Source organism: Gadus chalcogrammus, chromosome 9, assembly GCF_026213295.1.
Source record: "Gadus chalcogrammus isolate NIFS_2021 chromosome 9, NIFS_Gcha_1.0, whole genome shotgun sequence".
NCBI lineage: Eukaryota > Metazoa > Chordata > Actinopteri > Gadiformes > Gadidae > Gadus > Gadus chalcogrammus.
Genome location: NC_079420.1, coordinates 10,616,731 through 10,643,052, shown reverse-complemented (window position 1 = coordinate 10,643,052; position 26,322 = coordinate 10,616,731). Strand labels below are relative to the sequence as shown.

The window sequence follows — 26,322 nt, the reverse complement described above, 5'->3', positions numbered from 1 at the left end:
AGAGAGAGAGAGAGAGAGAGAGAGAGAGAGAGTGATAGAGGGAGAGAGAGCGGTTGAGAAGTAGGAGGAGAGAGAGAGGGAGACGGAGAGAGAGAGAGAGAGAGAGAGAGAGAGAGAGAGAGAGGGAGAGGGAGTGATAGAGGGAGAGAGAGCGGTTGAGAAGTAGGAGGAGAGAGAGAGGGAGACGGAGAGATAAGCATAGGAGGGAGAGAGATAAAGATATAAATTAGGAGAGAAGTTCCCAAATGATAGAGAGGGCGAGAGGGAGAGAGAGATTAAAATAGATTGACTGTTACAAGCTGGCTCCTGATCAGAAGGAGATGTTTCTGGCAGACGGAGGCGCGTCGCTCTGTCACCGCGGCTTGCCAGAGGACCCTGCGTGGGACCTGATGGAGAACAGGTAATTTAAGCGTAAAACATAGCGGCGCGCTGAGCCATTCCAGTTGTGGGGGTTGTTCATTGAATATAATATGGGCGGCTCTTTTTTTCGCCGGCGGTGTTTTTTGGTCTTAAATCCCATACGGCAATGCAGCGATCCACGCGTCCATGGTGTTCAGGCTGCCAGCGTCAGTGCTGCTACATTGGTCAGAAGACTATACAGTGAGGATGTTCATAGAAACAAGTGTTCCGCACAAAACTCAAAATGTTCCACATGAAACTCCAAAGGTTGTTTGAGTTTGGAAGTGGTCGTCCCTTATCCCTCAGTAATTTTGTTGTTCAGGTTGGATGACGCTGGACTCTTGATAAGGATGGAGGTAGCCCCTTGTCTTTTCCCTCACATCGAAGGCTGACGTCCAGACAAACATCTAACCATGATGTTTGATGAGGTCGTCCATCTGAGCTGAGGATCCACGTCTAATGATCAGAATCTCAGCTTTCACCTCTGTGGGTAAAAGTAATTACCACCAAGCCATTACAGAGAGAGGTGGAGGGAGAGGGAGAGGGAGGGAGAGAGAGGGAGAGGGGGAGGGGGAGAGGGAGAGAGAGAGAGGGAGAGGGGGAGGGGGAGAGGGAGAGAGAGAGGGAGAGGGAGAGAGAGGGGGAGAGGGGAGACGGGAGGGAGAGGGAGAGAAAGAGAGAGGGAGAGAGAGCGATAGAGAGAGAGAGATGGAGTGCGGAAGCTGGAGAGAGAGAGAGAGATAGAGAGAGAGAGAGAGAGAGAGAGAGAGAGAGAGAGAGGGGGAGAGAGGGGAGAGAGAGAGAGAGAGAGAGAGAGAGAGAGAGAGAGAGAGAGAGAGAGAGAGAGAGAGAGAGAGAGAGAGAGAGAGAGAGAGAGAGGGAGGGGGAGAGAGGGGGAGAGAGAGAGAGAGAGAGAGAGAGAGAGAGAGAGAGAGAGAGAGAGAGAGAGAGAGAGTGAGAGAGAGAGAGAGAGAGAGAGAGAGAGAGAGAGAAAAAAAGGAGGAGTTAGGAGGAGTGAGGACGGTGGAGAGAGAGAGAGAGAGGAGGAGTGCGGAGGGTGGAGAGAGAGAGAGAGAGGAGGACGAGTGAGGAAGGTAGAACGAGAGCGAGAGGAGGAGGAGTGAGGAAGTCGGAGAGAGCGAGAGAAGTGTACATGTACACATGCTGTTCATTTCCTATAGCCTTTACCAAACAACTGCCAAGTTAGAATATCAATACATCCAATTAAAATATATATTTACAATAAAGGATGTTCAACTTTGTAAGAAATACCCCTAAACAACATAATAGACATCAAAGCTCACACAATAGTCAGTATTTAACACGATGCCCCTCATCCTAGCATGAATCTGTGGCCTGTTTCATCACACAGTTGAAGTTCGGTTCTGAGTTGGAGTCGTACAGTCGGTAACTGAAGCTCAGAAGAGAGTGTGTGAAGTCTGGCCCTAACATACGCCCACCCTGACGGAGAGGAGCATCAAGCACAGCACTTCATATCTACTGCCATCGCTGTGGGAGAAAAGCGTTAAGAAGATGTTTATTATTCCTCCAGACAGACCGGGTGTCTAGACGGATCTGCTCTCTGGTACGGGCAAGCTTCTGAAATCACACCCCTCGCTCCGCACAAAAACAAAATTAAACAGATAAAACCATCTGAGCGTTGATGTTCACGAGTCGGTGTTTCTTTACATCAAAGAGAGAGAGAGGGAGAGAGAGAGGGAGAGAGAGAGAGAGAGAGAGAGAGAGAGAGGAAGCCGGAGAAAGTAAATGAGAATAGTTATTCAAAGAAGAGCTGAAACTGTGATACCGCTGAGACTCAACAGGTTGATCTGTTCCCCCGGCTCTCCTCCTCAAACATTGTCTCAGGGACACGAGTCAGAGCTGTTGTCTACATCCTGACCACCCGGAGGAAGGGATGTGACTGACATTGACTGGAACCGCTGTGGCAGTTGGTGAGACGACATGTCAGGCCTGATGACCCCGCAGCGCCCCCCCCCTCACCCCAACGACCCGCAGCCTCGTGTCGCCGGCGTCCATCTTGTTTCTTTCCTTTATGATGATCATCTTTAATCACGGGGTTTTAAATGAGGGGTCAATCAAAAATGAGCCCCCCCGCCCTTCATTGTGTCGTTAAACATTTGGTCTGACGTGTGTGTTGCGGTCACAGCTTGTACCGAGGTTCAGCGGTTTAACACCTGCTTTCTGGACTTTACTCAAGACTTAGATCCTCCTATACGCCCCCCGCCCCATAGACACAAAGCAAGATACAATACAAATCAAAATATATACAGAGTATATACAGAGAGAAAGGACCTGAACTAAGAATATGTATTATAGTTCAGTAAGTAAGTAAGTAAGTACTTTGTAATGTTTCTCCTTTCTCCTTTCTCTCTCTCTCTCTCTCTCTCTCTCTCTCTCTCTCTCTCTCTCTCTCTCTCTCTCTCTCTCTCTCTCTCTCTCTGATTGATGTTCCCGCTGGGAAACATCTCTATCTGGATTTATGAGCCTCTTATAACAGTCTGTAAGATGCACTCAGAGCTGTAGTCTCTATTGTATCCCCCCTCCTCCACCACCTCCACCTCCACCCCTACCACCCCCACCTCCACCAGCTCCAGAGCCCCAGACAGTCCAATAAATAACGAGAATGGATTAGCCCGCGCATCTCTGATGGACTCTAATGCCCGCTGACATCACCGCTGTCTGCGTCTGAGACAGAGCACCACCGGGCTAAAGGTGATGGAGCACACATGCACTCAGAGGTGGAGGACTGACGGAGGACCCAGGTCTCCGGAGGGCTCACGTCACCTGTAGCGGATCATCAGCTTTTAGGTTTGAAATACGTAGAGTGGTGAGAGGCACGATTCATGTTGTCTGAAGGCGTCAGTTCAGTGAAGGATTGGTTTAACTTTAAGAGAGAAGTTGAGTGTTAAGTCGGATTCATCTCATGTCACACGTTTCTCGATTGAATGCGCACAAAAAATGGAACTATGCACACAATTACGAAAACTTGAAGCTCATGTATCAACTACAAGACTCCAGACTGCTATAAGTCTAACTCACTTCTCACCTGTTGGAACTCAACTGGCTAAACACTTCAATCATGTGTCAGAGCATAAAAGAGGACTCGTGAGCTCTACTGTGTTGTAGATATGGTCCTTTGGCCTGATTAGGATTGGAGGTGGGATACATACTGATTTACATGTAGATCTGTTTCACCTCATTTATATTCTTATATTTATTTTGCTGTCAGTTCAGCTGAACATTTTACTGTATTACAGTGAAAAAAAAAATATTTGCTTTGTTACCATTTTATACTTACTGATAACATCCTCTGATTTTATAATAACATCCTCTGAAAGACAGTCTAAACATTTTCTTACTGTACTGTTTTTAATTTTACTTATCAGTGCAATTACTGTACTGTTATTTACCAAAATAGGTAACATTGGTGTATTGTCAGAACAATGTTGCAGCATCAACTATAGGTGTACAGTATGACTCTGGGAAGCTGGGATTGTGAGTTTAGCCCATTGGAGCTCATTGGATAGACAAATATGCATTGTATCCTATTCTGATACAATTGTGTCAATGCAATATTTATATGGTATATTCCAGTGGAGGCTTCTCCATTGAGGAGAGGGAGGAAGATCCTCCCTAACATTGTTGAGAATAAAAAATGTAGATTGCCCAGACTATTGTAATGAATTAATGCCCTTAAATATGACTACATTATTGCCTTTGACTATATAATGTTCGTTTCCCTGGGTAAAGGGACATTAGCACCCCCTATCTCCTATTGACAATTACTTCAGGGAGGAACGTCCTCCGTCAGCCTCCGTTGTCTCCCATTCATTTTCCCGAAAGTACTGGCGGCCGGTGAATAACATGGGTTTCAATGGGAGAGAGGAGGAAAGTCCTCCTCTGAGTGGGTGGGACCTTAAGGGGCCTGATTCGCGCAAAAATCTATCCGTCTGCGCTATGAACCAATAAGCAGGATCCCTGGATGTTGAGCAGTGTTGCCAGATTGGTCCGATTTCCCACCCAACTGGGCTACTTTTAACCATGTTAGGTTGGAAAAATTATCATTGGGCGGGAAATCTGCCCAATCTGGCAACGCTGTCGATAACAAACCCGGTCTGCATTGCCGCGGTGCTCAGTCTGAGAGACGCAGAGCAAGTGAAATATGCGATAGCGAGATCCTAAATGCACAATGGAAACATTGGAAACGGAGGACATTGTTAACGTCTTATTACAAAAAGCATTCCATTCATTCAGTTACAGTGCTAAGTTAGCGACCAAAGAAAGAGGTAGACCACTTCCCAAAATCAAGGTCACCAGAAGTAATGGCAACGTCAGTGTTGTGAGTGCTACATGGTTTGCTAGGTACGCATGACTTACTGGTAGCATTACAAGCAATTGTAACTGAAAATAAACATAGCTAAATTACTTCAGTCAGTGAGGGCAAAAATAGGCCCAGATTTTTTTATTTACTTTTACAAATCAATAGTAGGCCTGATTTGACTAATATGCTTTGCATCCTTTCCTTTTCAAATTACAGTGATGCCACTGGTGGCTTTGTATACATTTTATTCACATAACTCCCTCCCTGCTATTTTGTAGTTCACCAAAACACCCTGAAACAACTTGAGTCTCACATTCTTATGCCACCATACACCAACAGTGCAAGCAGGCCAATGGCAACCAAGCACGCAGTCCTTCCTCCCTCACTTTAAAAACCACCAGCCGTCACTGGTATATTCATAGTATTGTATTACAATATGGCAACAGTCTTTATACTATATATACCACCTTATTGCAACTTTAAAAAAGAAAGCTATTTCTAAACAATTGTATACATTGGAATCTGTAACATGGCCTCATGAAGCCAAAACATATGTAAATAGTACTTTGATGGAAGTGTTTTGAATTAATCACACCAGTGTTTAATTGATGCTCTCTAATAGATATTCATTTGATAGCTGTGATACTGTTTGGTGGAAAAAATCAGTTTTGAGAAGAATTTGTGTAGTTTTGACAAAACGATTAATTAATTGAGAAAAACTGTAAGAGAGTTCATTGTTTTAAGTCTGATTCATCTCCTGTTAAGAGAGGTGTTCAGTGTTAAGTCTGATTCATCTCATGTTAAGAGAGATGTTCAGTGTTAAGTCTGATTCATCTCATGTTAAGAGAGATGTTCAGTGTTAAGTCTGATTCATCTCATGTTAAGAGAGATGTTCAGTGTTAAGTCTGATTCATCTCATGTTAAGAGAGATGTTCAGTGTTAAGTCTGATTCATCTCATGTTAAGAGAGATGTTCAGTGTTAAGTCTGATTCATCTCATGTTAAGAGAGATGTTCAGTGTTAAGTCTGATTCATCTCATGTTAAGAGAGATGTTCAGTGTTGCTGTGAAGTCGGCTGTATTTAGTTTAAGGCAGATGCTCAAACTTGTTATTGAACCTGGTTAACTTTGTGTTAAGAGAGAGCTGATCGGACTCGTCTCATGCAGAGGGTGATGTCTCTCCTCTGACTGCACCACCGAGCTGTGAGGGAGAATCATATTTTTGGGTCTGAGCAGCACACGGCCTCCCAGAGCCTCACAGTGGGGGGTGCTTCGGTGCCACGCGATGCCAGCACAGCTCACTCTGATGTTTTCACTTGTGCTGGTCGTCATGGAGACCGGAGTCTTCCTTCCCATATTTCATTGCATCTCTCTCTAAATCCATCCCCCCTCTCTTCTCCTCCCCTCTCTCACGATCCTGAAACACAACGTGGTCGGGTTCTGAGACTCTACTTCTTCTTTCTTCTCGTCATTACCTCCTCATCTCTTTGTCAAACAGTGATGAGGAGGAAATTAGTAAAATCCACCACATATTGACTCAGGAGAAGTGATCTCAAAATGCACTCCTCCTCCTCCTCCTCCTCCTCCTCCTCCTCCTCCTCCTCCTCCACCACTTTTTCCTCCTCCTCCTCACCCTCCTCCTCACCCTCCTCCTCCTCCTCTTTCTCTTCCTCCTCCTCCTCCTCCTCCACCTCCGCTTCCTCATTCACCTCCTCCTCCCCTCCTGCTCGTCCCGCCATAAAGACTTGTCTTAGAGGAACAGAAATCAGCTTTTTACGGCTACACTTTGCTCCAGTGTATAATTCATGAGTCAGAGTACGTTCACACATGCTAGACAAACACATTTAGGTCCAAGCAAATTGGCCTCGTCTCCCTGCTTTATGCAGGCAGGCCCGGAGACGAGAGAACGCATTTCTAATTACGTCAATCTTGCTGAGGAATGTAGTGTCTTCACGGGAACAGCCCTCAGTTTAGTGATGCATCCTCACAGGGGCTGAGCTGACCTCAAATCACTTTAATCACACACGCGCACACGCTCGCAGGCAGACGCCCACACACACACACACACACACACACACACACACACACACACACACACACACAGACACACACACACACACACACACACACACACACACACACACACACACACACACACACACACACACACACACACACACACACACACTTACGCACTTACACAGATAAGTTGATTGACCCAGTGAGTGGCTGTGGGTCGTGGCTGCGCTCTGAATCACAGCCTTTTTCCCAGTTTCAGAACAACCCTCGATGACGCAGCAACATGGTTAATGCTTTGTCACCACCACCAACACAACCACCACAACCACCACAACCACCACAACCACCACAACCACCACCACCACCACCACCACCCACACCTTCTAACACCACAACCACCACCACCTCCTTTATCAACTGCACCACCACCATCACCAGCACCATCACCATCACCACCCCCACCACCACCACCATCAAGACCACCACCACCACAACAACCACAACAACAACCACCACCACCACCACCACCACCACCACCACCAACACCTACCACCACAACAACCACCACCACCACCACCCACACCTTCTAACACTACAACCACCACCATCTCCTTTATCACCAGCCCCACCAGCACCATCAGCACCACCAGTACCACCATCACTAACATCATCACAGCTCTCCTCCTTGCCGAAGCTTTGTTCTCACCGCCGAGACGTGACGGAGGGATGTGTTGGGTGGAGGTTGGGTGGAGTTCTGAGGGACTGGTTGGGTGTCGGGTGAAGTTTGGATGTGTCGGGTGAAGTTTGGCTGGAGCAATGAGGGGTTGGGTGTAGGTGGAGCGCTGAGGGTTGGGTGGAGGTTGGGTGGAGCTCTGAGGGATGCTTCTCTCTGACGGCCGTCTGCATTGGGAGCCTCAGAGCAGGCAGGTCAGTGGCGTCCTCCAGGCAGAAGCACTTATCCGCTAATAGCTTACCTTAAGTGTGAGGAAGAGTGAATTTACGCTGAAACCCCCTTTTAGTCGTTTTAATTACCGCCCTCTGTCTCTCTGCCGTCACACTGGAAATGTCACTTCAGGGATGAGAAAAGGAGCTTCCATATGCTGTCTAGAATATAAAAGATGTATCGTCATTTTTCTTGATTCGATTTTTATTTGTATTTGTTGGTTATATATTTTATATATTTTATACGCGATTTGACACTAAGGTTTCAAAAGCACTTGCCCATCGGGCAAGTACAGGTCAGGTTCAACTTGCCCGAATGTGATGTTCACTTGCCCAAATTATAATCAGAATCGTGAACGGGCCTCTTTTTGCCAGGCACCCGGCCTGGTTTTGGGGGGGCTCAGAAAAATCATCCTAGCTCAGACTGAAGCTGAATGTTAGCTTCCACACATGTTGTGTTTAAAAAATAACAAACTTCTCTTTGTTTACTTATTTATCGAGCGGTCACATCGTGCCATGAAGTGATTTCAGTCCACCGTTGCAACCTATCAAAGCTATCGCCAAGATATAGACCTGCATGATTTTATGCAAATGTACATAACTAAATGTCAGAGGTAGTAGCAAAGATATGTATTTTTTAACTTTCAAGTTTCTTGTCGCTCTAACTGAATAATCACAATCGTGTTTCTAGTAGTGTTGTCAGTCACGACACTGGATTTTCTAATTTCGACACTATACCTGGAAAAATATCGATATTCTATACCATTTTCGATATCAGGGGGAAAGTTTTTTTCAGGAAAGAACATACCCAAAGTAAATAGAGTATATCTCCACAACTGCAAGGGCGATAATGTCATCTTTGTGCCAAAAGAAAGATTGTTGTGCAAGTGAAATATTCAAAGGGGATAATACTTGGTTAAAGTGAAAAAAGCCATGGAACACAGCATAAGTGGAAGATAACATTTCCACCTGAAATAATTATCAGTTGGTCGTTATCAGTTGGGAGCGCTGTCTTACTATGAGAAACAAATAAAGGTAGATATCTTACAATTTTGACACTTGACACCTCTATTTAAAGTTCAGGGCAAATATAATCGAATGCACCAATACAAGCCAAACACTCGCAAATAAATATATGGCCACTAGATTGCGCTGAAGAATATGTTTTCTGATTGAAGGCAATTTACCTATTTCCTAAGAAACCTTCTCTTATTCATTGATTGAAAACACCATGTTTAGTTGCAAAATTTGGCCCTGACACTGGATAAACTGTTTATGGTGGTTTTATTCGAACAGAATCAACTTTGTGGACAAAAATCACAAAGGTAATACTTCATTTTTGGTTGTTAAAAGAAAAGGGGACGTTTCTTCTTCAGTTGTTATTTGCGATTTTTAGTGCAGAATGATATGGTTTGGACTGTTGGAATAAGTGGAGGCTCAGCTTTCATGTAATATATACCGTATTTTCCGCACTATAAGGCGCACCGGAGTATAAGCCGCAGCAGATAAATTGAATTTTGTGTACATATATAAGTCGCACTGGACTATAAACCGCAGGTGTTTTAATGTTTAATTACCATTACCCACTATGTTTTATTCTATACATTTCGACAGTGTTACCCGTTATGGGTTTTTCATGACGACAGATAAAAAACGATTACAGTGTTACCCTTTACGTTTCATTTGATAAAAACGACAGTATTACCCCTTATGTTTTTTTGCCATGATGACTGATGAAAATACTTTATTTGACAAGGACAATTTCTTTCTTTTTTTCAAATATGTTACCCCTTATATTTTATTTGACAAAGACAACAGTGTTTAATCGTATGTTTTTTTTCATGACGACCAATAAAAAACAACAGTGTTACCCCTTATGTTTTTTGTCATGACGACCAATAAAAAACAACAGTGTTACCCCTTATGTCTTTTTTCATGACGACCAATAAAAAAACAACAGTGTTACCCCTTATGTTTTTTTTCATGACGACATATAAAAAACAACAGTGTTACCCCGTATGTTTTTTTTCATGACGACCAATAAAAAACAACAGTGTTACCCCTTATGTTTTTTTTCATGACGACCAATAAAAAACGACAGTGTTACCCCTTATGTTTTTTTTTCATGACGACCAATAAAAAACGACAGTGTCACCCCTTATGTTATTTTCATGACGACCAATAAAAATCCAGTGTTACCCCTCATGTTTTTTTTCATGACGACCAATAAAAAACAACAGTGTTACCCCTTATGTTTTTTTTCATGACGACCAATAAAAAACAACTGTTACCCATTATGTTTTCTTTCATGACGACCAATAAAAAACAACAGTGTTACCCCTAATGTTGTTTTTTTCATGACGACCAATAAAAAACAACAGTGTTACCCCTTATGTTTTTTTTCATGACGACCAATAAAAAACGACAGCGTTACCCCTTATGTTTTTTTTCATGACGACCAATAAAAAGCGACAGTGTTACCCCTTATGTTTTTTTTCATGACGACCAATAAAAAACCACAGTGTTACCCCTTATGTTTTTTTTCATGACGACCAATAAAAAACGACAGTGTTACCCCTTATGTTTTTTTTCATGACGACCAATAAAAAACAACAGTGGTACCACTTATGTTTTTTTTCATGACGACCTATAAAAAACAACAGTGTTACCCCTTATGGTTTTTTTCATGACGACCAAAGAAAAACGACAGTGTCACCCCTCATGTTTCATTTGATAAAAACGACAGTGTTACCCCTTATGTTTTTTTCATGACGACCGATAAAAAACGACAGTGTTTCATTTGATAAAAACGACAGTGTTACCCCTTGTGTTTTTTTTCATGACGACCAAAGAAAAACAACAGTGTTACCCCCTATGTTTTATTTGATAAATATCGACAGTGTCACCCCTTATATTTATTTCATGACGGCCGATAAAATACGACAGAGTTAACCCTCATGCTATTTCCATGTTGACCAATACAAAACAACAGTCGCACCCCTGTCGACGTTTTTGCAGGAATCCGATCATGAGCTGTTTAGAGTATTAACCTCGGAACTTAACAATGCACCATCGAGACACCGTACAAATTCATCACAAAGGTTATACTTGACTTTATAATTCACATGAAATAGAGAAAAGTGTCTTCCAACTGTCGACATCAACCGGACTTGAACCCCGGTCTCCAGGGGGTTAGCTCACAGCTCTCTCCACTTCCCACTGAGATTTGTAATATAATTTTGTCTGACGTTATATATGACAATACCCCTTATATTTTTTTTGACAAAGACAACAGTGATACCCTTTATGTTTTTTTTCATGACGACCAATAAAAAACAACAGTGGTTTCCATTATGTTTTCTTTCATGACGACCAATAAAAAACAACAGTGTTACCCCTAATGTTGTTTTTTTCATGACGACCAATAAAAAACAACAGTGTTACCCCTTATGTTTTTTTTCATGACGACCAATAAAAACGACAGCGTTACCCCTTATGTTTTTTTTCATGACGACCAATAAAAAGCGACAGTGTTACCCCTTATGTTTTTTTTCATGACGACCAATAAAAAACCACAGTGTTACCCCTTATGTTTTTTTTCATGACGACCAATAAAAAACGACAGTGTTACCCCTTATGTTTTTTTTCATGACGACCAATAAAAAACAACAGTGGTACCACTTAGGTTTTTTTTCATGACGACCTATAAAAAACAACAGTGTTACCCCTAATGGTTTTTTTCATGACAACCAATAAAAAACAACAGTGTTACCGCTTATGTTTTTTTTCATGACGACCAATAAAAAACCACAGTGTTACCCCTTATGTTTTTTTTCATGACAACCAATAAAAAACAACAGTGTTACCCCTTATGTATTTTTTCATGACGACCAATAAAAAACAACTGTGTTACCCCTTATGGTTTTTTTCATGACGACCAATAAAAAACAACAGTGGTACCCCTTATGTTTTTTTTCATGACGACCTATAAAAAACAACAGTGTTACCCCTTATGGTTTTTTTCATGACGACCAAAGAAAAACGACAGTGTCACCCCTCATTATTCATTTGATAAAAACGACAGTGTTACCCCCTTTGTTTTAATTGCTAAATATCGACCGTGTTACCCCTTATGTTTTTTTCATGACGACCGATAAAAAACGACAGTGTTTCATTTGATAAAAACGACAGTGTTACCCCTTGTGTTTTTTTTCATGACGACCAAAGAAAAACAACAGTGTTACCCCCTATGTTTTATTTGATAAATATCGACAGTGTCACCCCTTATATTTATTTCATGACGGCCGATAAAATACGACAGAGTTAACCCTCATGCTATTTCCATGTTGACCAATACATAAGAACAGTCGCACCCCTGTCGACGTTTTTGCAGGGATCCGATCATGAGCTGTTTAGAGTGTTAACCACCGAACTTAACAATGCACCATCGAGACACCGTGCGAAGTCATCACAAAGGTTATACTTGACTTTATAATTCACATGAAATAGAGATATGTGTCTTCCAACTGTCGACATCAACCAGACTTGAACCCCGGTCTCCAGGGGATTAGCTCACAGCTCTCTCCACTTCCCACCGAGATTTATATTATAAATATGTCTGAGGTTATATATGACAATACCCCTTATATTTTATTTGACAAAGACAACAGTGATACCCTTTATGTTTTTTTTCATGATGACCAATAAAAAACAACAGTGGTTCCCATTTTGTTTTCTTTCATGACGACAAATAAAGAACAACAGTGTTACCCCGAATGTTGTTTTTTTCATGACGACCAATAAAAAACAACAGTGTTACCCCTTATGTTTTTTTTCATGACAACCAATAAAAAACGACAGTGTTACCCCTTATGTTTTTTTTCATGACGACCAATAAAAAGCGACAGTGTTACCCCTTATGTTTTTTTTCATGACGACCAATAAAAAACAACTGTGTTACCTCTTATGGTTTTTTTCATGACGACCAATAAAGAACAACAGTGGTACCCCTTATGTTTTTTTTCATGACGACCTATAAAAAACAACAGTGTTACCCCTTATGTTTTTTTTCATGACGACCAAAGAAAAACGACAGTGTCACCCCTCATTATTCATTTGATAAAAACGACAGTGTTACCCCCTTTGTTTTAATTGCTAAATATCGACAGTGTTACCCCTTGTGTTTTTTTCATGACGACCGACAAAAAACGACAGTGTTTCATTTGATAAAAACAACAGTGTTACCCCTTGTGGTTTTTTTCATGACGACCAAAGAAAAACAACAGTCTTACCCCCTATGTTTTATTTGATAAATATCGACAGTGTCACCCCTTATATTTATTTCATGACGGCCGATAAAATACGACAGAGTTAACCCTCATGTTTTTTCCATGTTGACCAATAAATAACAACAGTTGCACCCCTGTCGACGTTCTTGCAGGGATCCGAACATGAGCTGTTTAGAGTGTTAACCTCCGAACTTAACAATGCACCATCGAGACACCAGTTAAAGACATCACAAAGGTTATACTTGACTTTATAATTCACATGAAATAGAGATAAGAGTCTTCCAACTGACGACATCAACCGGACTTGAACCCCGGTCTCCAGGGGGTTAGCTCACAGCTCTCTCCACTTCCCACTGAGATTTGTGTTAAAATTATGTCTGATGTTATGTATGACAATGCAATAGACATGATAGCATTACAATTATATTATTAAATTATTACAATATTATTAAAATTAAAGATATTGTGATTTCCACAGATATTGAGCCACGGTCTCCAGTGGGTTAGGCAGAGTGCACTCCACTGCACCACTGAGGCGATGACAATACACAATAATCAATCATCAATAAAGAGGATATACATGACATTAAAATGTATGTGTGTATTTCTATTATTTCCCTTATGATTTTTTTCATGACGACCAATAAAAAACGACAGTGTTACCCCTTATATTTTATTTGACAAAGACAACAGTGTTACCCTTTATGTTTTTTTTCATGACGACCAATAAAAAACAACAGTGGTACCCCTTATGGTTTTTTCATGACGACTGATAAAAAACGACAGTGTTACCCCTTATATTTTATTTGACAAAGACAACAGTGTTACCCCTTAGGTTTTTTTTCATGATGACCAATAAAAAACAACAGTGTTACCCCTTATGTTTTTTTTCATGATGACCAATAAAAAACAACAGTGTTACCCCTTATGCTTTTTTCATGACGACCAATAAAAAACAACAGTGTTACCCCTTATGTTTTTTTCATGACGACCAATAAAAAACAACAGTGTTACCCCTTATGTTTTTTTTCATGACGACCAATAAAAAACAACAGTGTTACCCCTTATGTTTTTTTTCATGACGACCAATAAAAAACAAGAGTGTTACCCCTTATGTTTTTTTTCATGACGACCAATAAAAAACAACAGTGTTGCCCCCTATGTTTTTTTTCATGACGACCAAAGAAAAACGACAGTGTAACCCCTCATGTTTCATTTGATAAAAACGACAGTGTTACCCCCTATGTTTCATTTGATAAAAACGACAGTGTTACCCCCTATGTTTTAATTGATAAATATCGACAGTGTTACCCCTTATGTTTTTTTTCATGACGACCAATAAAAAACAACAGTGTTACCCCTTATGTTTTTTTTCATGACGACCAATAAAAAACGACAGTGTTACCCCTTATGTTTTTTTTCATGACGACCAATAAAAAACAACAATGTTACCCTTATATTTTTTTTCATGACGACCAATAAAAAACAACAGTGTTACCCCTTATGGGTTTTTTCATGACGACCAAAGAAAAATGACAGTGTCACCCCTCATGTTTCATTTGATAAAAACGACAGTGTTACCCCCTATGTTTTAATTGATTAATATCGACAGCGTTACCCCTTATGTTTTTTTCATGATGACCGAATAAAAAGGACAGTGTTACACCTCATGTTTCATTTGATTAAAACGACAGTGTTACCCCTTGTGGTTTTTTCCATGACGACCAAAGAAAAACAACAGTGTTACCCCCTATGTTTTATTTAATAAATATCGACGGTGTTACCCCTTTTGTTTTTTTCATGACGACCAATAAAAAACAACAGTGTTACCCCTTATGATTTTTCATGACGACCAATAAAAAACAACATTGTTACCCAGGGACGCGGGAAATGGGGGTGCTTAGGGTGCTGCAGCACCCCCCCCCTGGCGGCCCCTGGCTGTAACTGCAAGTGAGAATGTTTTTTTTTGTATATTTTTATCATACAGCATGAATTTTCATAAAATGATTGACATCCACCCTTTTTATGATATTTATCATATTATCATTTCATTTTATTTAGAACATTGTCTGTGTAGGCTGACGTAGGCTATGACGCACAACGCAGAACTGTCCATAGCTGAATATGGTACGATGCTGATTTTACATAAGCATGTTGGTGTTCAACATCTGTTGTAGTGAACATTCTAAAACTGGTGTAAAATGTTGCTGCCATATTAATAGACACGTTGAATGTTATCGTTTTGATTCTGGAATCCCGCACGTAAACTGGTTGGCAAAAAAAGAGCAGAGACGGACGGTTCACTTTCCTTTGTAAACCTTTAGAAATAAACTCCTGAATCCTTGTTATTACGCTGTGTATAATCCCGGACCGCAACAGCTTGTCGGCATGTTGTTAGTGTGTGAAATTCAGCACAGTATCAGCCGAGTTGACTCTAATTTGCACATTGTTTACTTGCTAATGTTTGTGAATAACAGTGGCTAGTTGGCAGAACTCTTTTTACACACCAGTAGAGTGTTTATCAGAGCGGAGCCCTGAATGTGACGTCACCCGTCATCTCGTCTCTGTAAACATTGGATGTTGCTCAGCATTTATTATGACGTCATTATATAGACTCTCTCTCAGCACCCCCCACCTCGGACTGACTTCCCGCGTCCCTGATTAGGGCTGGCCCGAATGCGATTTTTCAGGCTTCGAATACAGATTTTGACAGTATCTGCATATTTAAAAAAAAAAAATTAATAGCTTTTGAACGTTAATTAGTAGGCCTAAGTAGGTTGAAGTTCCTTAGTTTTCCCCTGTGAAAGCGAACAGCTGTTGTTCCGTTCCAAATCAGCTGTCCTCTGCCATCTCAGCCCTTACGGGAGCTTTTCAATTCATCCTGGAACGTGCATCTTTTCAGGGAATTTGTACAATAAATCCATAATAAATCCTGAATATTGATTTTCTTATGTGTCCATATTGTATCCATTATATTGTCCGGGTATTCCCAAGACGCTCACGCTCTGCAGCAAGCCAGTCACAGTTGATTGGCGAGGCGCTGTTACGGTAGTTGAAATTGGTAGTTGAAATTGGTGAAAAATATCAATTTCGTGAAAAAGATCGCTATTGCTGTGCATGTGCACAGTTATGAAACTCAAAACCGTGTTCTTGAGTATGACTTTCCTTGATAATTTGCCTCAATCCAAAGTACTTCCAAACTGCACTCCTCCATCACTATTCCATTTTCCTTCTACCTAAACCGTTCGCGGAGGCGCTGCACTTGAGATGCTAGCAGTATTGGCTAACCTTTAGCGAATCACTGCCAGAGGCCGCACTGCGAGTGAGTGACAGAAGGCGGGGCTATTTTCGCACTGAAGCGATGCTTGTCTGTTAACTCGCTTTCCGAGAGAAGCGAAGACAGCGCGCTGATCAATTGCAAATACTTCTATTTTGTGTGATTTTGCGGAACAAAAGGTTGTTCTGCAGTTTCTAAAAACATTTGAATAAATAGCCTTTGTATTAACATCCACCCAAAATCCACTTGCCCGTTCGTGCAACCAGAAAAAACCTTGCCCAAAAAATGTTTTTACTTGCCCGGGCAAGCGGGCAACCGTTAGTGTCATTGGCTGAGTTAGGTAATATATACTGTAGCTTCTAGAAAATGATATAGAATAGGGTAATACATAGACCATAGCTTCTAGATAGGATGAGGTAATACACAGACCATAGCTTCTAGAAAATTGTATACAATGGGGTAATACATAGACCATCGCTTCTATGGTGATAAAGAATGAGGTAATATACAGGCCGTAGCTTCTAGAAAATGGTATAGAACAGGGTAATATAGAATAGCTTCTAGATGGTGGTATAGAATGAGGTAATATACACTTCTTCACTACTACCCAATATTGAAAACGCTCCCATCACGGCCAACAGGAAACGCCTCGTGCAACAGCACGGCCACGTGCACCAGCACAAGCGCTGCTCATCATTCACCAGCAGCACAATAGCGTGTGATTGCACAGTGACTGCAGTCTCAGAGTGTTGAGAGGGTTGGATCCGGGCCGGAAGGTTCTGGCTCCATAGCGATGTCCGTAATAATAATAATAATATGACGATGATAATCCATATAATCCATATTATAATAATAATTATGATAATAGAGCGATGATAATGATCAAATAGGATTTATATTGTGCTTTTCTCAGCACCCAACAACGCCGCACAGGAACGTGGAGAAACTCCTCATCCACCTCCTCCTCCTCCTTATGCAACACCTCCTCTTCCTCCTCCTTCTCCCCATCCACCTCCTCCTTCTCCTCATCCACCTCCTCCTCCTTATCCACCACCTCCTCTTCCTCCTCCTTCTCCTCATCCACCTCCTCCTTCTCCTCATCCACCTCCTCCTCCTTATCCACCACCTCCTCTTCCTCCTCCTTCTCCTCATCCACCTCCTCCTTCTCCTCATCCACCTCCTCCCCCTTATCCACCACCTCCTCTTCCTCCTCCTTCTCCTCATCCACCTCCTCCTTCTCCTCATCCACCTCCTCCCCCTTATCCACCACCTCCTCTTCCTCCTCCTTCTCCTCATCCACCTCCTCCTTCTCCTTATCCACCACCTCCTCTTCCTCCTCCTTCTCCTCCTCCTCCTCCTGTCCCTCCTCCTCCTCCTTCTCCCTCTCCTCCTTCTCGGGTCTGCCGTCGGTAAGTTTGATCGGTGATAGATTTAAGTGTTTTACCCAAGATAAGCGAGGTGATATTAGGAGAAAAGTGTGGGCGGGATTAAATATTAATACAATGAATGAATAACACGGTCGGCGGCTCCGCTGGGTGTTGCGTAAGAACGGGGAGTGTAGTGGGGGTGTAAGTGGGTGCCTGGTGGCGCGTGTGTCGCAGCCCCCCTGCTGGGAGTACCACTTGAAGAGCAGGCTGCTGCTGCTGGTGAAGAAACGTGGCTGTGGTTCAGACATCCTGATCTGGGGTCCGCTCTTACGGTTAGGGCATCTAGCAGCAATTTGATCCGAAGTGACTTACAACGGTTCACGCATGCAGCTCGTCGGGAGCAGTCAGGGGGAGGTGTCTCAGGGACACCTCGACACAGGAGGAGCTTGGGATTGAACTAGCAACCTTCCGGTTACAAGTCAACCCGCTCCTCCTGAGCATTGACCATTGGTTTGGTGCCCTCTAGGACCCAGAAGCCCCTGAAGAGGCCGGGTCATGGAGGGGTCTGAAGGGGGGGACCGACCCTGCACCTCTGACACCCTGGTAGTACCGACAAGCGCCGCAGCTCGGCCACGGAGCAGCCCCCGCACCGCCGACCGGGTCCCAGAACCGGACCGCCGCCCGGGTCCCAGAGTGAGGAGAACCGGACCGCCGCCCGGGTCCCAGAGTGAGGAGAACCGGACCGCCGCCCGGGTCCCAGAGTGAGGAGAACCCCAGAGTTGGGGAGGAGCGGAGGGTGAGGACTGGGGGTGAGGACTGGGGGGTGAGGGGGTGAGGGGGTGAGGGGGTGAGGGGGTAAGGACTAGGGGCTGGGGGGTGAGGGTGAGGGAGTAAGGATTAGGGGCTGGGGGGTGAGGGTTAGGGGTCGAGGGTTGAGAGGGTGTCTGCCTGCTGGATGTCCCATCAACGGGTTGGTGAGTGTGTGCGTGGAGGGACACACAGAGGATGATGTAAGCCTGTCTAAGTAAATGCTCTCTCTCTCTCAGAAGGTCCTGGAACGACCACAGCTCTCCGGAGATCTGCCAAGAACTTCGGACATGTTCTGGAACTTTCTGCAGGGATAAAGAAGTCTGTGAAGTCTGGTTTGCCTCCCCCTCCCCCCCAACATATGATACATACGTATCATATGTTAACAAGGACAAAACGTCCTTGTTAAGTTAACGAACACAATCGTTTTTAGAACCTCCACACTGTGGTGTAATCATGAAATAGGGCAGCCATTAGTGTCCGTGTTTAGCGGTCCACACTACCCTTAACGCCTGCTTGCTTTTATTCCTATGCCTCCGCTGTCCTCTGTGATGCATGTACCTGCTCGCTCTATTCAGCTCTCAGCCAGATTAATGTTGTCTGGAAAGGGAGAAACGTTAGCGTAGCACAGCTAGCAAGAGGGGAACTGGGTCGGCAGGAGGCACAGAAGTCCTCCCACTGTCTGTGCTTCACAAAGCTTCAGGGCACCAGAACACACGTTAATGAGACTCATGTTTACACGCATGGCTCTGCGTGTGAGCGAGCCGGCCGTCCCTGGAACCTCCTCAGAGCGGAGCCGTCATCTTCTTTCAGCGAGCTAGACCCAGTGGGCGCTCAGAGGCTGCAGCCAGCGCCAAGCACACACCGCACCGCTACAGCGAGAAACCGAAACCAATCATAACACACTACTGCTCTCAACCTACACCCGGATGTGAGCTTCCAAACCAAACATAACCCGTTGCATATCTTTATTCAGTTCCGATGTCCTTCAGTGTTGTCTTTTTCGGAGATGGAATAAGTGCAGTAATATAAGATACAACGTTATTAATCCCGCGAGGGAGATTCAGGTGTGCTCAGGCATGTGGTTAAATGAGTCACCCACTTTCCTTAGAGAGAGAGAGAGAGAGAGAGAGAGAGAGAGAGAGAGAGAGAGAGAGAGAGAGAGAGAGAGAGAGAGAGAGAGAGAGAGGGACTGAGAGAGAGAGAGAGGCAGACTGGTAGCGATGGAGGGAGAGATAGAGAGATGGATGTATATAGATAGTGAAACAAAGATAGTGAGAGAAGGTTAGCGAGAGAGAGAGAGAGCGAGAGAAGGGAAAAGAGAGAGAGAGAAAGATAAAGATAGATATATAAAGATAGATATACTTGAATAGAGACATTTACTGGGAGACCGCCCAGAGAGATTTTAAAGTGGTCAGCGTTTCAGCGAGGCAGTAGGAATTAGATGAGGGGATGGCGGGGAAACCGAATGAATGCAGACCTTGCCAAACGTGTTATTCAGCACTTCTGGAACCTCCAACAATTTGCAACTTGCAAAACTCTCAGCGGATGACGGCACTCGGCTGAGATTTAAAAACACTGTCTGGGATTATCGAGAAAAGCAAAGTGGGTTTGATTCATTCTGATTGTGATTCTGGTTGAGCCCCTCTCAGTTATTGGGGGTCTTTCAGAGTTAAAGAACTCAATAACAGAGTTCTATCCACTCTGACAGAATGAGCAGCTCAGCATCTGAGCTGAACAGACAGCGTGGCAAAAAAGAACACTCTCTCTTTTTAATTAGGAAGATGAATCACGGAGCATTGTTGCATATTTTACTCATCTAATTGCGCCCCGGTATTGATCGGGCCCCTCCACTTTGGAAAGGTTTCTTTAGAAGAACCTGCTGCTGCCCGGAGCAGCTGAGCAAGCACTCTGCTATCGCTGAACCAACAACCTTCTGGTAGTCTTAAGAGATGGAAAAGCACCCTCCATCTGCAGTCTGTGTGTTTGTGTTTTGGTGTTTCTGTGGCTGGATGTCTGTGTGTTCGTATACGGCTCGATTGGCGGCATGTGGCTCAGGAGGTATGGCAGGGTTGCTGATCACCGGAAGGTTGCTAGTTCGCTATCACCTGCTTCTCCTCTTAGATTGTTGAGGTGTCCCTGAGCGAGACCCCTCACCCTGACTGCTCCTGACGAGCTGGCTGACGCCTTGCGTGGCTGACACCGCCGTCGGTCTGTGAATGTGTGCATGAATGGTTGAATTTTAGGCAATATTGTAAAGCACTTTGAGTGGCCACTGGTTAGAAAAGCACGGTATAAATGCAGTCCATTTACCATTACCATTTATTTGCTCATGTTGTATGGTCAGTCATGGCCTCGATGTTTTCTAGTTGACTTTACAAAACCCCCAGCAGCCTGTAAGACACTTCGACATTGACAAATTTAAATTCCCTGTCGTTGCTGACGTTAATTCCCTGTCTTTTTTTTCACTGACTAATCTAAAATGACTTGGCCGTGAAAATGTTTTTTAATGCATAGATATGCCAATAGAACGCTGATGGAACCTTGGCAGCGGGAACCTAGCAAACATGCGCTCGGCGTGCGGCGGTTATTTATTCATAGGTTGGCTTCATTTCCATTTAAATATATGTGACCTATGAGGGACATCCTTACTGTTGGTGTTTACCTCCAGAGAACGCAAACAGAGGGCTGATGAGTTCACCCTCAGAGAAACAATAAACTGTGTGTGTGTGTGTGTGTGTGTGTGTGTGTGTGTGTGTGTGTGTGTGTGTGTGTGTGTGTGTGTGTGTGTGTGTGTTTGTCCTAGCCAGTTTGTGTGTGCATTTCAGAAGTTTTTGCTTCCATATATTTGCATGCGGATGCGTGTGTGTGTGTGTGTGTGTGTGTGTGTGTGTGTGTGTGTGTGTGTGTGTGTGTGTGTGTGTGTGTGTGTGTGTGTGTGTGTGTGTGTGTGTGTGTGTGTGTGTGTGTGTGTGAGTGTGTGTGTGTGTGCATGTGATTGTACCACTCACACAGGTTTGTGTGTGTGTTTATGTTTCTGTTTGTATGTGTGTGAGTATGTGTGTCTGTTTGTTCTACATACACTCAAAGGGGTTTCTTTGATTTTGCGTGTGTGTATTTGTATTACGCATACTAACAGGGGTTTCTGTGAGTGTACATGTGTGTGCATGCATGCTCTTGTAATGACTTGACTCCGCTTCTACGGTCTCAGAATCTCTGCTGACTGAAGAGAGACAGAGAGAGAGAGAGAGACAGACAGAGAAAGAGAGAGAGAGAGAGAGTGAGAGACAGAGTGCCTCCTCTCCTCCACCATCCTCTTCTTCTGCTACTGATGTTGCTTTCTTTAGAGCCACCAGCTGGACTAGCGATGAACATTTAATGAACCTTCTTCAAAGCTGCCGCACATTCAAGATTTAGATGCACCCTTTTTAGACAAGCTCACGCACAGGTTGTTATCTCAGTCATATCTACCTTTGGAAATATGAGGTCTTACATAAGATCATGGAATCAGGCATTGCCCCGCACTCTGAACCACGCCAGGGTGATGCCTCTCAATACCATTAACATAGAATGAGGCTGGTTACGCTTTCACAGCCATCATATAAAGCACAGGGTTTTGGTTTGGGGTTTAGGGTTTAGGGTTCAGGGGTCAGGGATTAAGGTTTAGGGTTTAGGGGAGGGTTTAGGGGTTCAAAGTTTAGGGTCAGGATTTAGGGTTTTGGCTATTGCGTCTTCGTCTCTGTATTTAGACTAAACTGACCCAGGGTCAGTAGAAGCTCAAATGAGGAGCGGGGGATTGGAGGTCAGGAGGTGAGGCAGGTGTTGAGGCCCGGGCGTCGGGCCGTGTTCTTTGGGACACGCTGACAGCCCTGAAGGAGGCTGACCGGGAGTCTCCTCATCACAACAGACACGTGTCCGGACTCAACAGTAATTCAGTTGGCTTCTCTCTCACGGCAGACGCCAGCCAGACGTATTCACAGACTAGCTGTGGATATCAGAAGGTCCTCCATGCTACATGGTGCGGCTACGATCTCAGAGAGATGAGGCAGTTGTAATTTCTCCTTCCTAGAGTTGTTCCGATACAGATACCAGTATCAGAAATTCCTCTGATACCACCTAAAATGCAGTATTGGGTATCGGCGAGTATGGAAGTCTACACAACGATCCGATGCCATCACGTGGCTCATTTTGCTAAACATGAAAACATCCCACTAACAGTCGGAGGTGGAAAGTCGGAATCGGAAACATGTCAACTCCGACCATTGGCATTCAAGCTAAGTCGGAAAAACACGAATGCTCACACTGAACTAGAGGATAAAAGCAACCCTTCAATCAGAACACGTGCTATTAGTAGTTACAATGCTAGGAGCTGTATCGGTATATACTCGTATCGGCCGGTACTCAAGTTGAGGAATCGTTATCGGGAAGGTAAAAATTATATTGGAGCATATTCCCTCTTGTGTTCCCGTAGTTCCCGAGCCGGCGGTCCATGCAGCCTCCTCTTCCTCCTCCTCCTCCTCCTCCTCCGACTCCGTCTCCGTGTCCGGGCCGAGGCCGGAGGCCATGAGGCTGGTGGTGAAGGCCGTCGACAGGATGAGATGCTTTCGGAAGCGCGCCACGATCCCGGTCCTGGTCTTCCTAATCACCTTCCTCCTCTTCTTCAACCTCTACATGGACAATGAGTATGTGCTGGTGAGTCAGCACCGAGCGGTGACCACGGGATGAGCTGAACCCCACTGTATTGTTGAACCCCACCGTAGAGTTGAACCCCACCGTAGAATTGAACCCCACCCTAGCACTGAACCCCACCCTAGTGTTGAACCCCTTCAAGCATTGTACTTAGCATTGTGTAGCGTCTCATCCTAGCTATCGTTAGATTGTTAGTGCTTGGCACTTGGATCTATGAACCTTACTGTACCGACAGTCATATATTGTTGTTTCTCCTTCTTCTGACCAATGCACTTCTGTCAATGTAAGTCACTCTGGATGAAAGCGTCTGCTCAACGCCCTGAATGTCTGCGTGGTGCTTTGGTTCCTGGTTCTGCGTGGTGCTTTGGTCCCTGGTTCTGCGTGGTGCTTTGGTTCCTGGTTCTGCGTGGTGCTTTGGTCCCTGGTTCTGCGTGGTGCTTTGGTTCCTGGTTCTGAGTGGTTCTTTGGTTCCTGGTTCTGCGTGGTGCTTTGGTCCCTGGTTCTGCGTGGTTCTTTGGTTCCTGGTTCTGCGTAGTGCTTTGGTTCCTGGTTCTGCGTGGTGCTTTGGTCCCTGGTTCTGCGTGGTGCTTTGGTTCCTGGTTCTGCGTGGTGCTTTGGTTCCTGGTTCTGAGTGGTTCTTTGGTCCCTGGTTCTGCGTGGTGCTTTGGTTCCTGGTTCTGAGTGGTGCTTTGGTTCCTGGTTCTGCGTGGTGCTTTGGTCCCTGGTTCTGCGTGGTGCTTTGGTTCCTGGTTCTGAGTGGTTCTTTGGTCCCTGGTTCTGCGTGGTGCTTTGGTCCCTGGTTCTGCGTTCCTCTGAGCGGTGGAGACGTGGTGCAGGCGCCGGTGGCTGACGGTCCTCCTCTCCACAGGAGGCGGAGAAACGGCCTCTGGGCGAGACGCTGCTGCCCCCGGGCCCCCCAGGGCCCCCAGAGAGAGACGTACCCGGGCTCCGGGAGCCGGCCAACTTCTCGGGGAGCATCAACGTGACGTACCGCTACCTGGCGGGCCTGCCCCTGAACCGCAGGAGTGAGTGGCCCTCGTATCATTCTGTGTGTTACGAATAGATATCGATAACCTAAAATAATGGAAAACAAAATAATACGTCTTGCATTGCTCTTGTCAGCAATGACAAGAGCAATTGTCAGCAAAGACCCCACCCACGGTCTCATTGTTGAAGAACTCAAGGGACTGGAGTTTAGTTGAATCTGGCTTGTTGTTTTGAAGCATGAGTGTGCTAGTAATCACTGGGTTAGGGTTACAGCCTGGGTTTTAATCCTTCAGTTCTTTTTTTCTTTACCAAAATGTCTTTCCCACACAGAGTTCCTCACCATCGGCCTGTCGTCCGTCAAACGGAGAAAGGGGAACTACCTGATAGAAACGATCAAGTCCATCTTCGACCAGTCCAGCTACGAGGAGCTACAGCAGATGGTGGTGGTGGTCCACCTGGCGGACTTCGACCTGGCGTGGTGTGACCACCTGGTGCAGGAGATCTCCCGGAGGTTTGCCCACCACATTCTCGCCGGGCGCCTGCTGGTCATCCAGGCTCCGGAGGAGTACTACCCGCCTCTGGACGGTCTGAAGAGGAACTTCAACGACCCCGACGACCGGGTCCGGTTCCGCTCCAAGCAGAATGTCGACTACGCCTTCCTGCTCAACTTCTGCACCGAGCTCTCGGACTTCTACATGATGCTGGAGGACGACGTGCGCTGCTCCAGGAATTTCCTGACCTCCCTGAAGAAGGTGATCTCCTCCCGGGAAGGCTCCTACTGGGTGATGCTGGAGTTCTCCAAGCTGGGGTACATCGGGAAGCTGTACCGCTCGGGGGACCTGCCGCGCCTGGCCCGCTTCCTGCTGCTCTTCTACCAGGAGATGCCGTGCGACTGGCTCCTCCTCCACTTCAGGGGCCTGCTGGCCCAGAAGGACGTGATCCGCTTCCGGCCCTCGCTGTTCCAGCACATGGGCTATTACTCCTCGTACAACGGTGCCGAGAACAAGCTGCAGGACGACGACTTCGAGGAGGACTCGGCGGACGTCCCCGACAACCCGCCCGCCCGCCTGCACACCAACATCCACGTGTTCGAGAGCTACGACGTCGGCCGGGCCTACAGCAGCGTCGCCGAGGAGTACTTCTGGGGGAAGCCGCCGTTCACCGGGGACTTCTTGGTCGTCATCTTTAACAAGTCCGCCAGGATCAGCCGGATCAGGGTCGTCACGGGGTCGGACGACCGGCAGAGCGACGTCCTGCACCGCGGGGCGCTGGAGGTCGGGCGGAGGCTTACGGAGTCCAGGCAGGGCCAGCAGTGCACCTCCTACATCACGCTGGGGGAGTTTAAGGACGGCCGCATCGAGGTGCACAACGTGCACCATAAGATCGGCTTTGAGGTCCAGTGCGTTCGGATAGTGGTGACGGCCAGTCAGGAGGACTGGCTCATCGTGAGGACGGTCAGCGTGTGGACCGCCCAGCCCTCGGCACCCTGAAGGCCGCCCAGCCCTCTCCACTCTGAGGACGGTCAAGACCCTGAGGACGGTCAGCGTGTGGACCGCCTGTTAGTTAGGTCTCGTTCCCACCGAGGTGGGCGGCTTGGTTCGGTCTGAAAGGGTGCCAAAAAAGGTGGAGCAACACAATGCCTTCCATTGATTGGTCAAAAGAATCGTCACATCTGTGCGACAGGGGATAAAAAACAAACAAACACGGTACCCGCAAGGTATTTATGGACATTTCTGGAAAGGCGAAAGCTTCGTTTATTGAAGCAAATGACACGCAAAAGTTTGCTTCCGTAGCTGCCGCGGTTATCGCCATCCGGCTTAAATCCCGCCCTACCATAAGGGTAGAGTCGGAGGAGGTGGCAACGTGAGCCAGATTCAGCGTAACCGAGCTGTCATGCCCCGAGCCGCGCCGTTCCGAGCCGCTCCGCTCGGTGCAAACGAGGCATTAGTACTGTGACTCTGTGTTCCCGTCCTGGAAGGTTTCAGTCTCGTACGGGTTCATCTCGGGACAGTGGCTGTGGACGTTAAATTCAAACCATCCATATTTGACCGGACTGCATATCTGTTTTAGTTTTGTTGAGATTTACAATTGGTTTAATCTGAATTAAAGATGTACCGTTAACGTTGTTTTTCCAATGAAATCCTGATATTGATTACAGAAGAAACCTCCAGGTCATTGTTTAGTTTTCTTTGTACTTTGCCCCAGAA

General features: G+C 45.3%; 1 protein-coding gene across 1 annotated transcript; it reads left to right on the top strand.

The window, feature by feature from the left end:
* The first annotated feature begins 18,759 nt into the window (after positions 1 to 18,759).
* LOC130389504 (alpha-1,3-mannosyl-glycoprotein 4-beta-N-acetylglucosaminyltransferase C-like) lies at positions 18,760 to 25,794 on the top strand. The gene is made up of 4 exons (XM_056599318.1): positions 18,760 to 18,769; positions 22,911 to 23,131; positions 23,997 to 24,153; positions 24,446 to 25,794. The coding sequence occupies exons 2-4, from the start codon at positions 23,003 to 23,005 to the stop codon at positions 25,603 to 25,605; spliced, it is 1,446 nt and encodes a 481-aa protein (XP_056455293.1). The 5' UTR covers positions 18,760 to 18,769; positions 22,911 to 23,002; the 3' UTR covers positions 25,606 to 25,794.
* Positions 25,795 to 26,322: the final 528 nt, after the last annotated feature.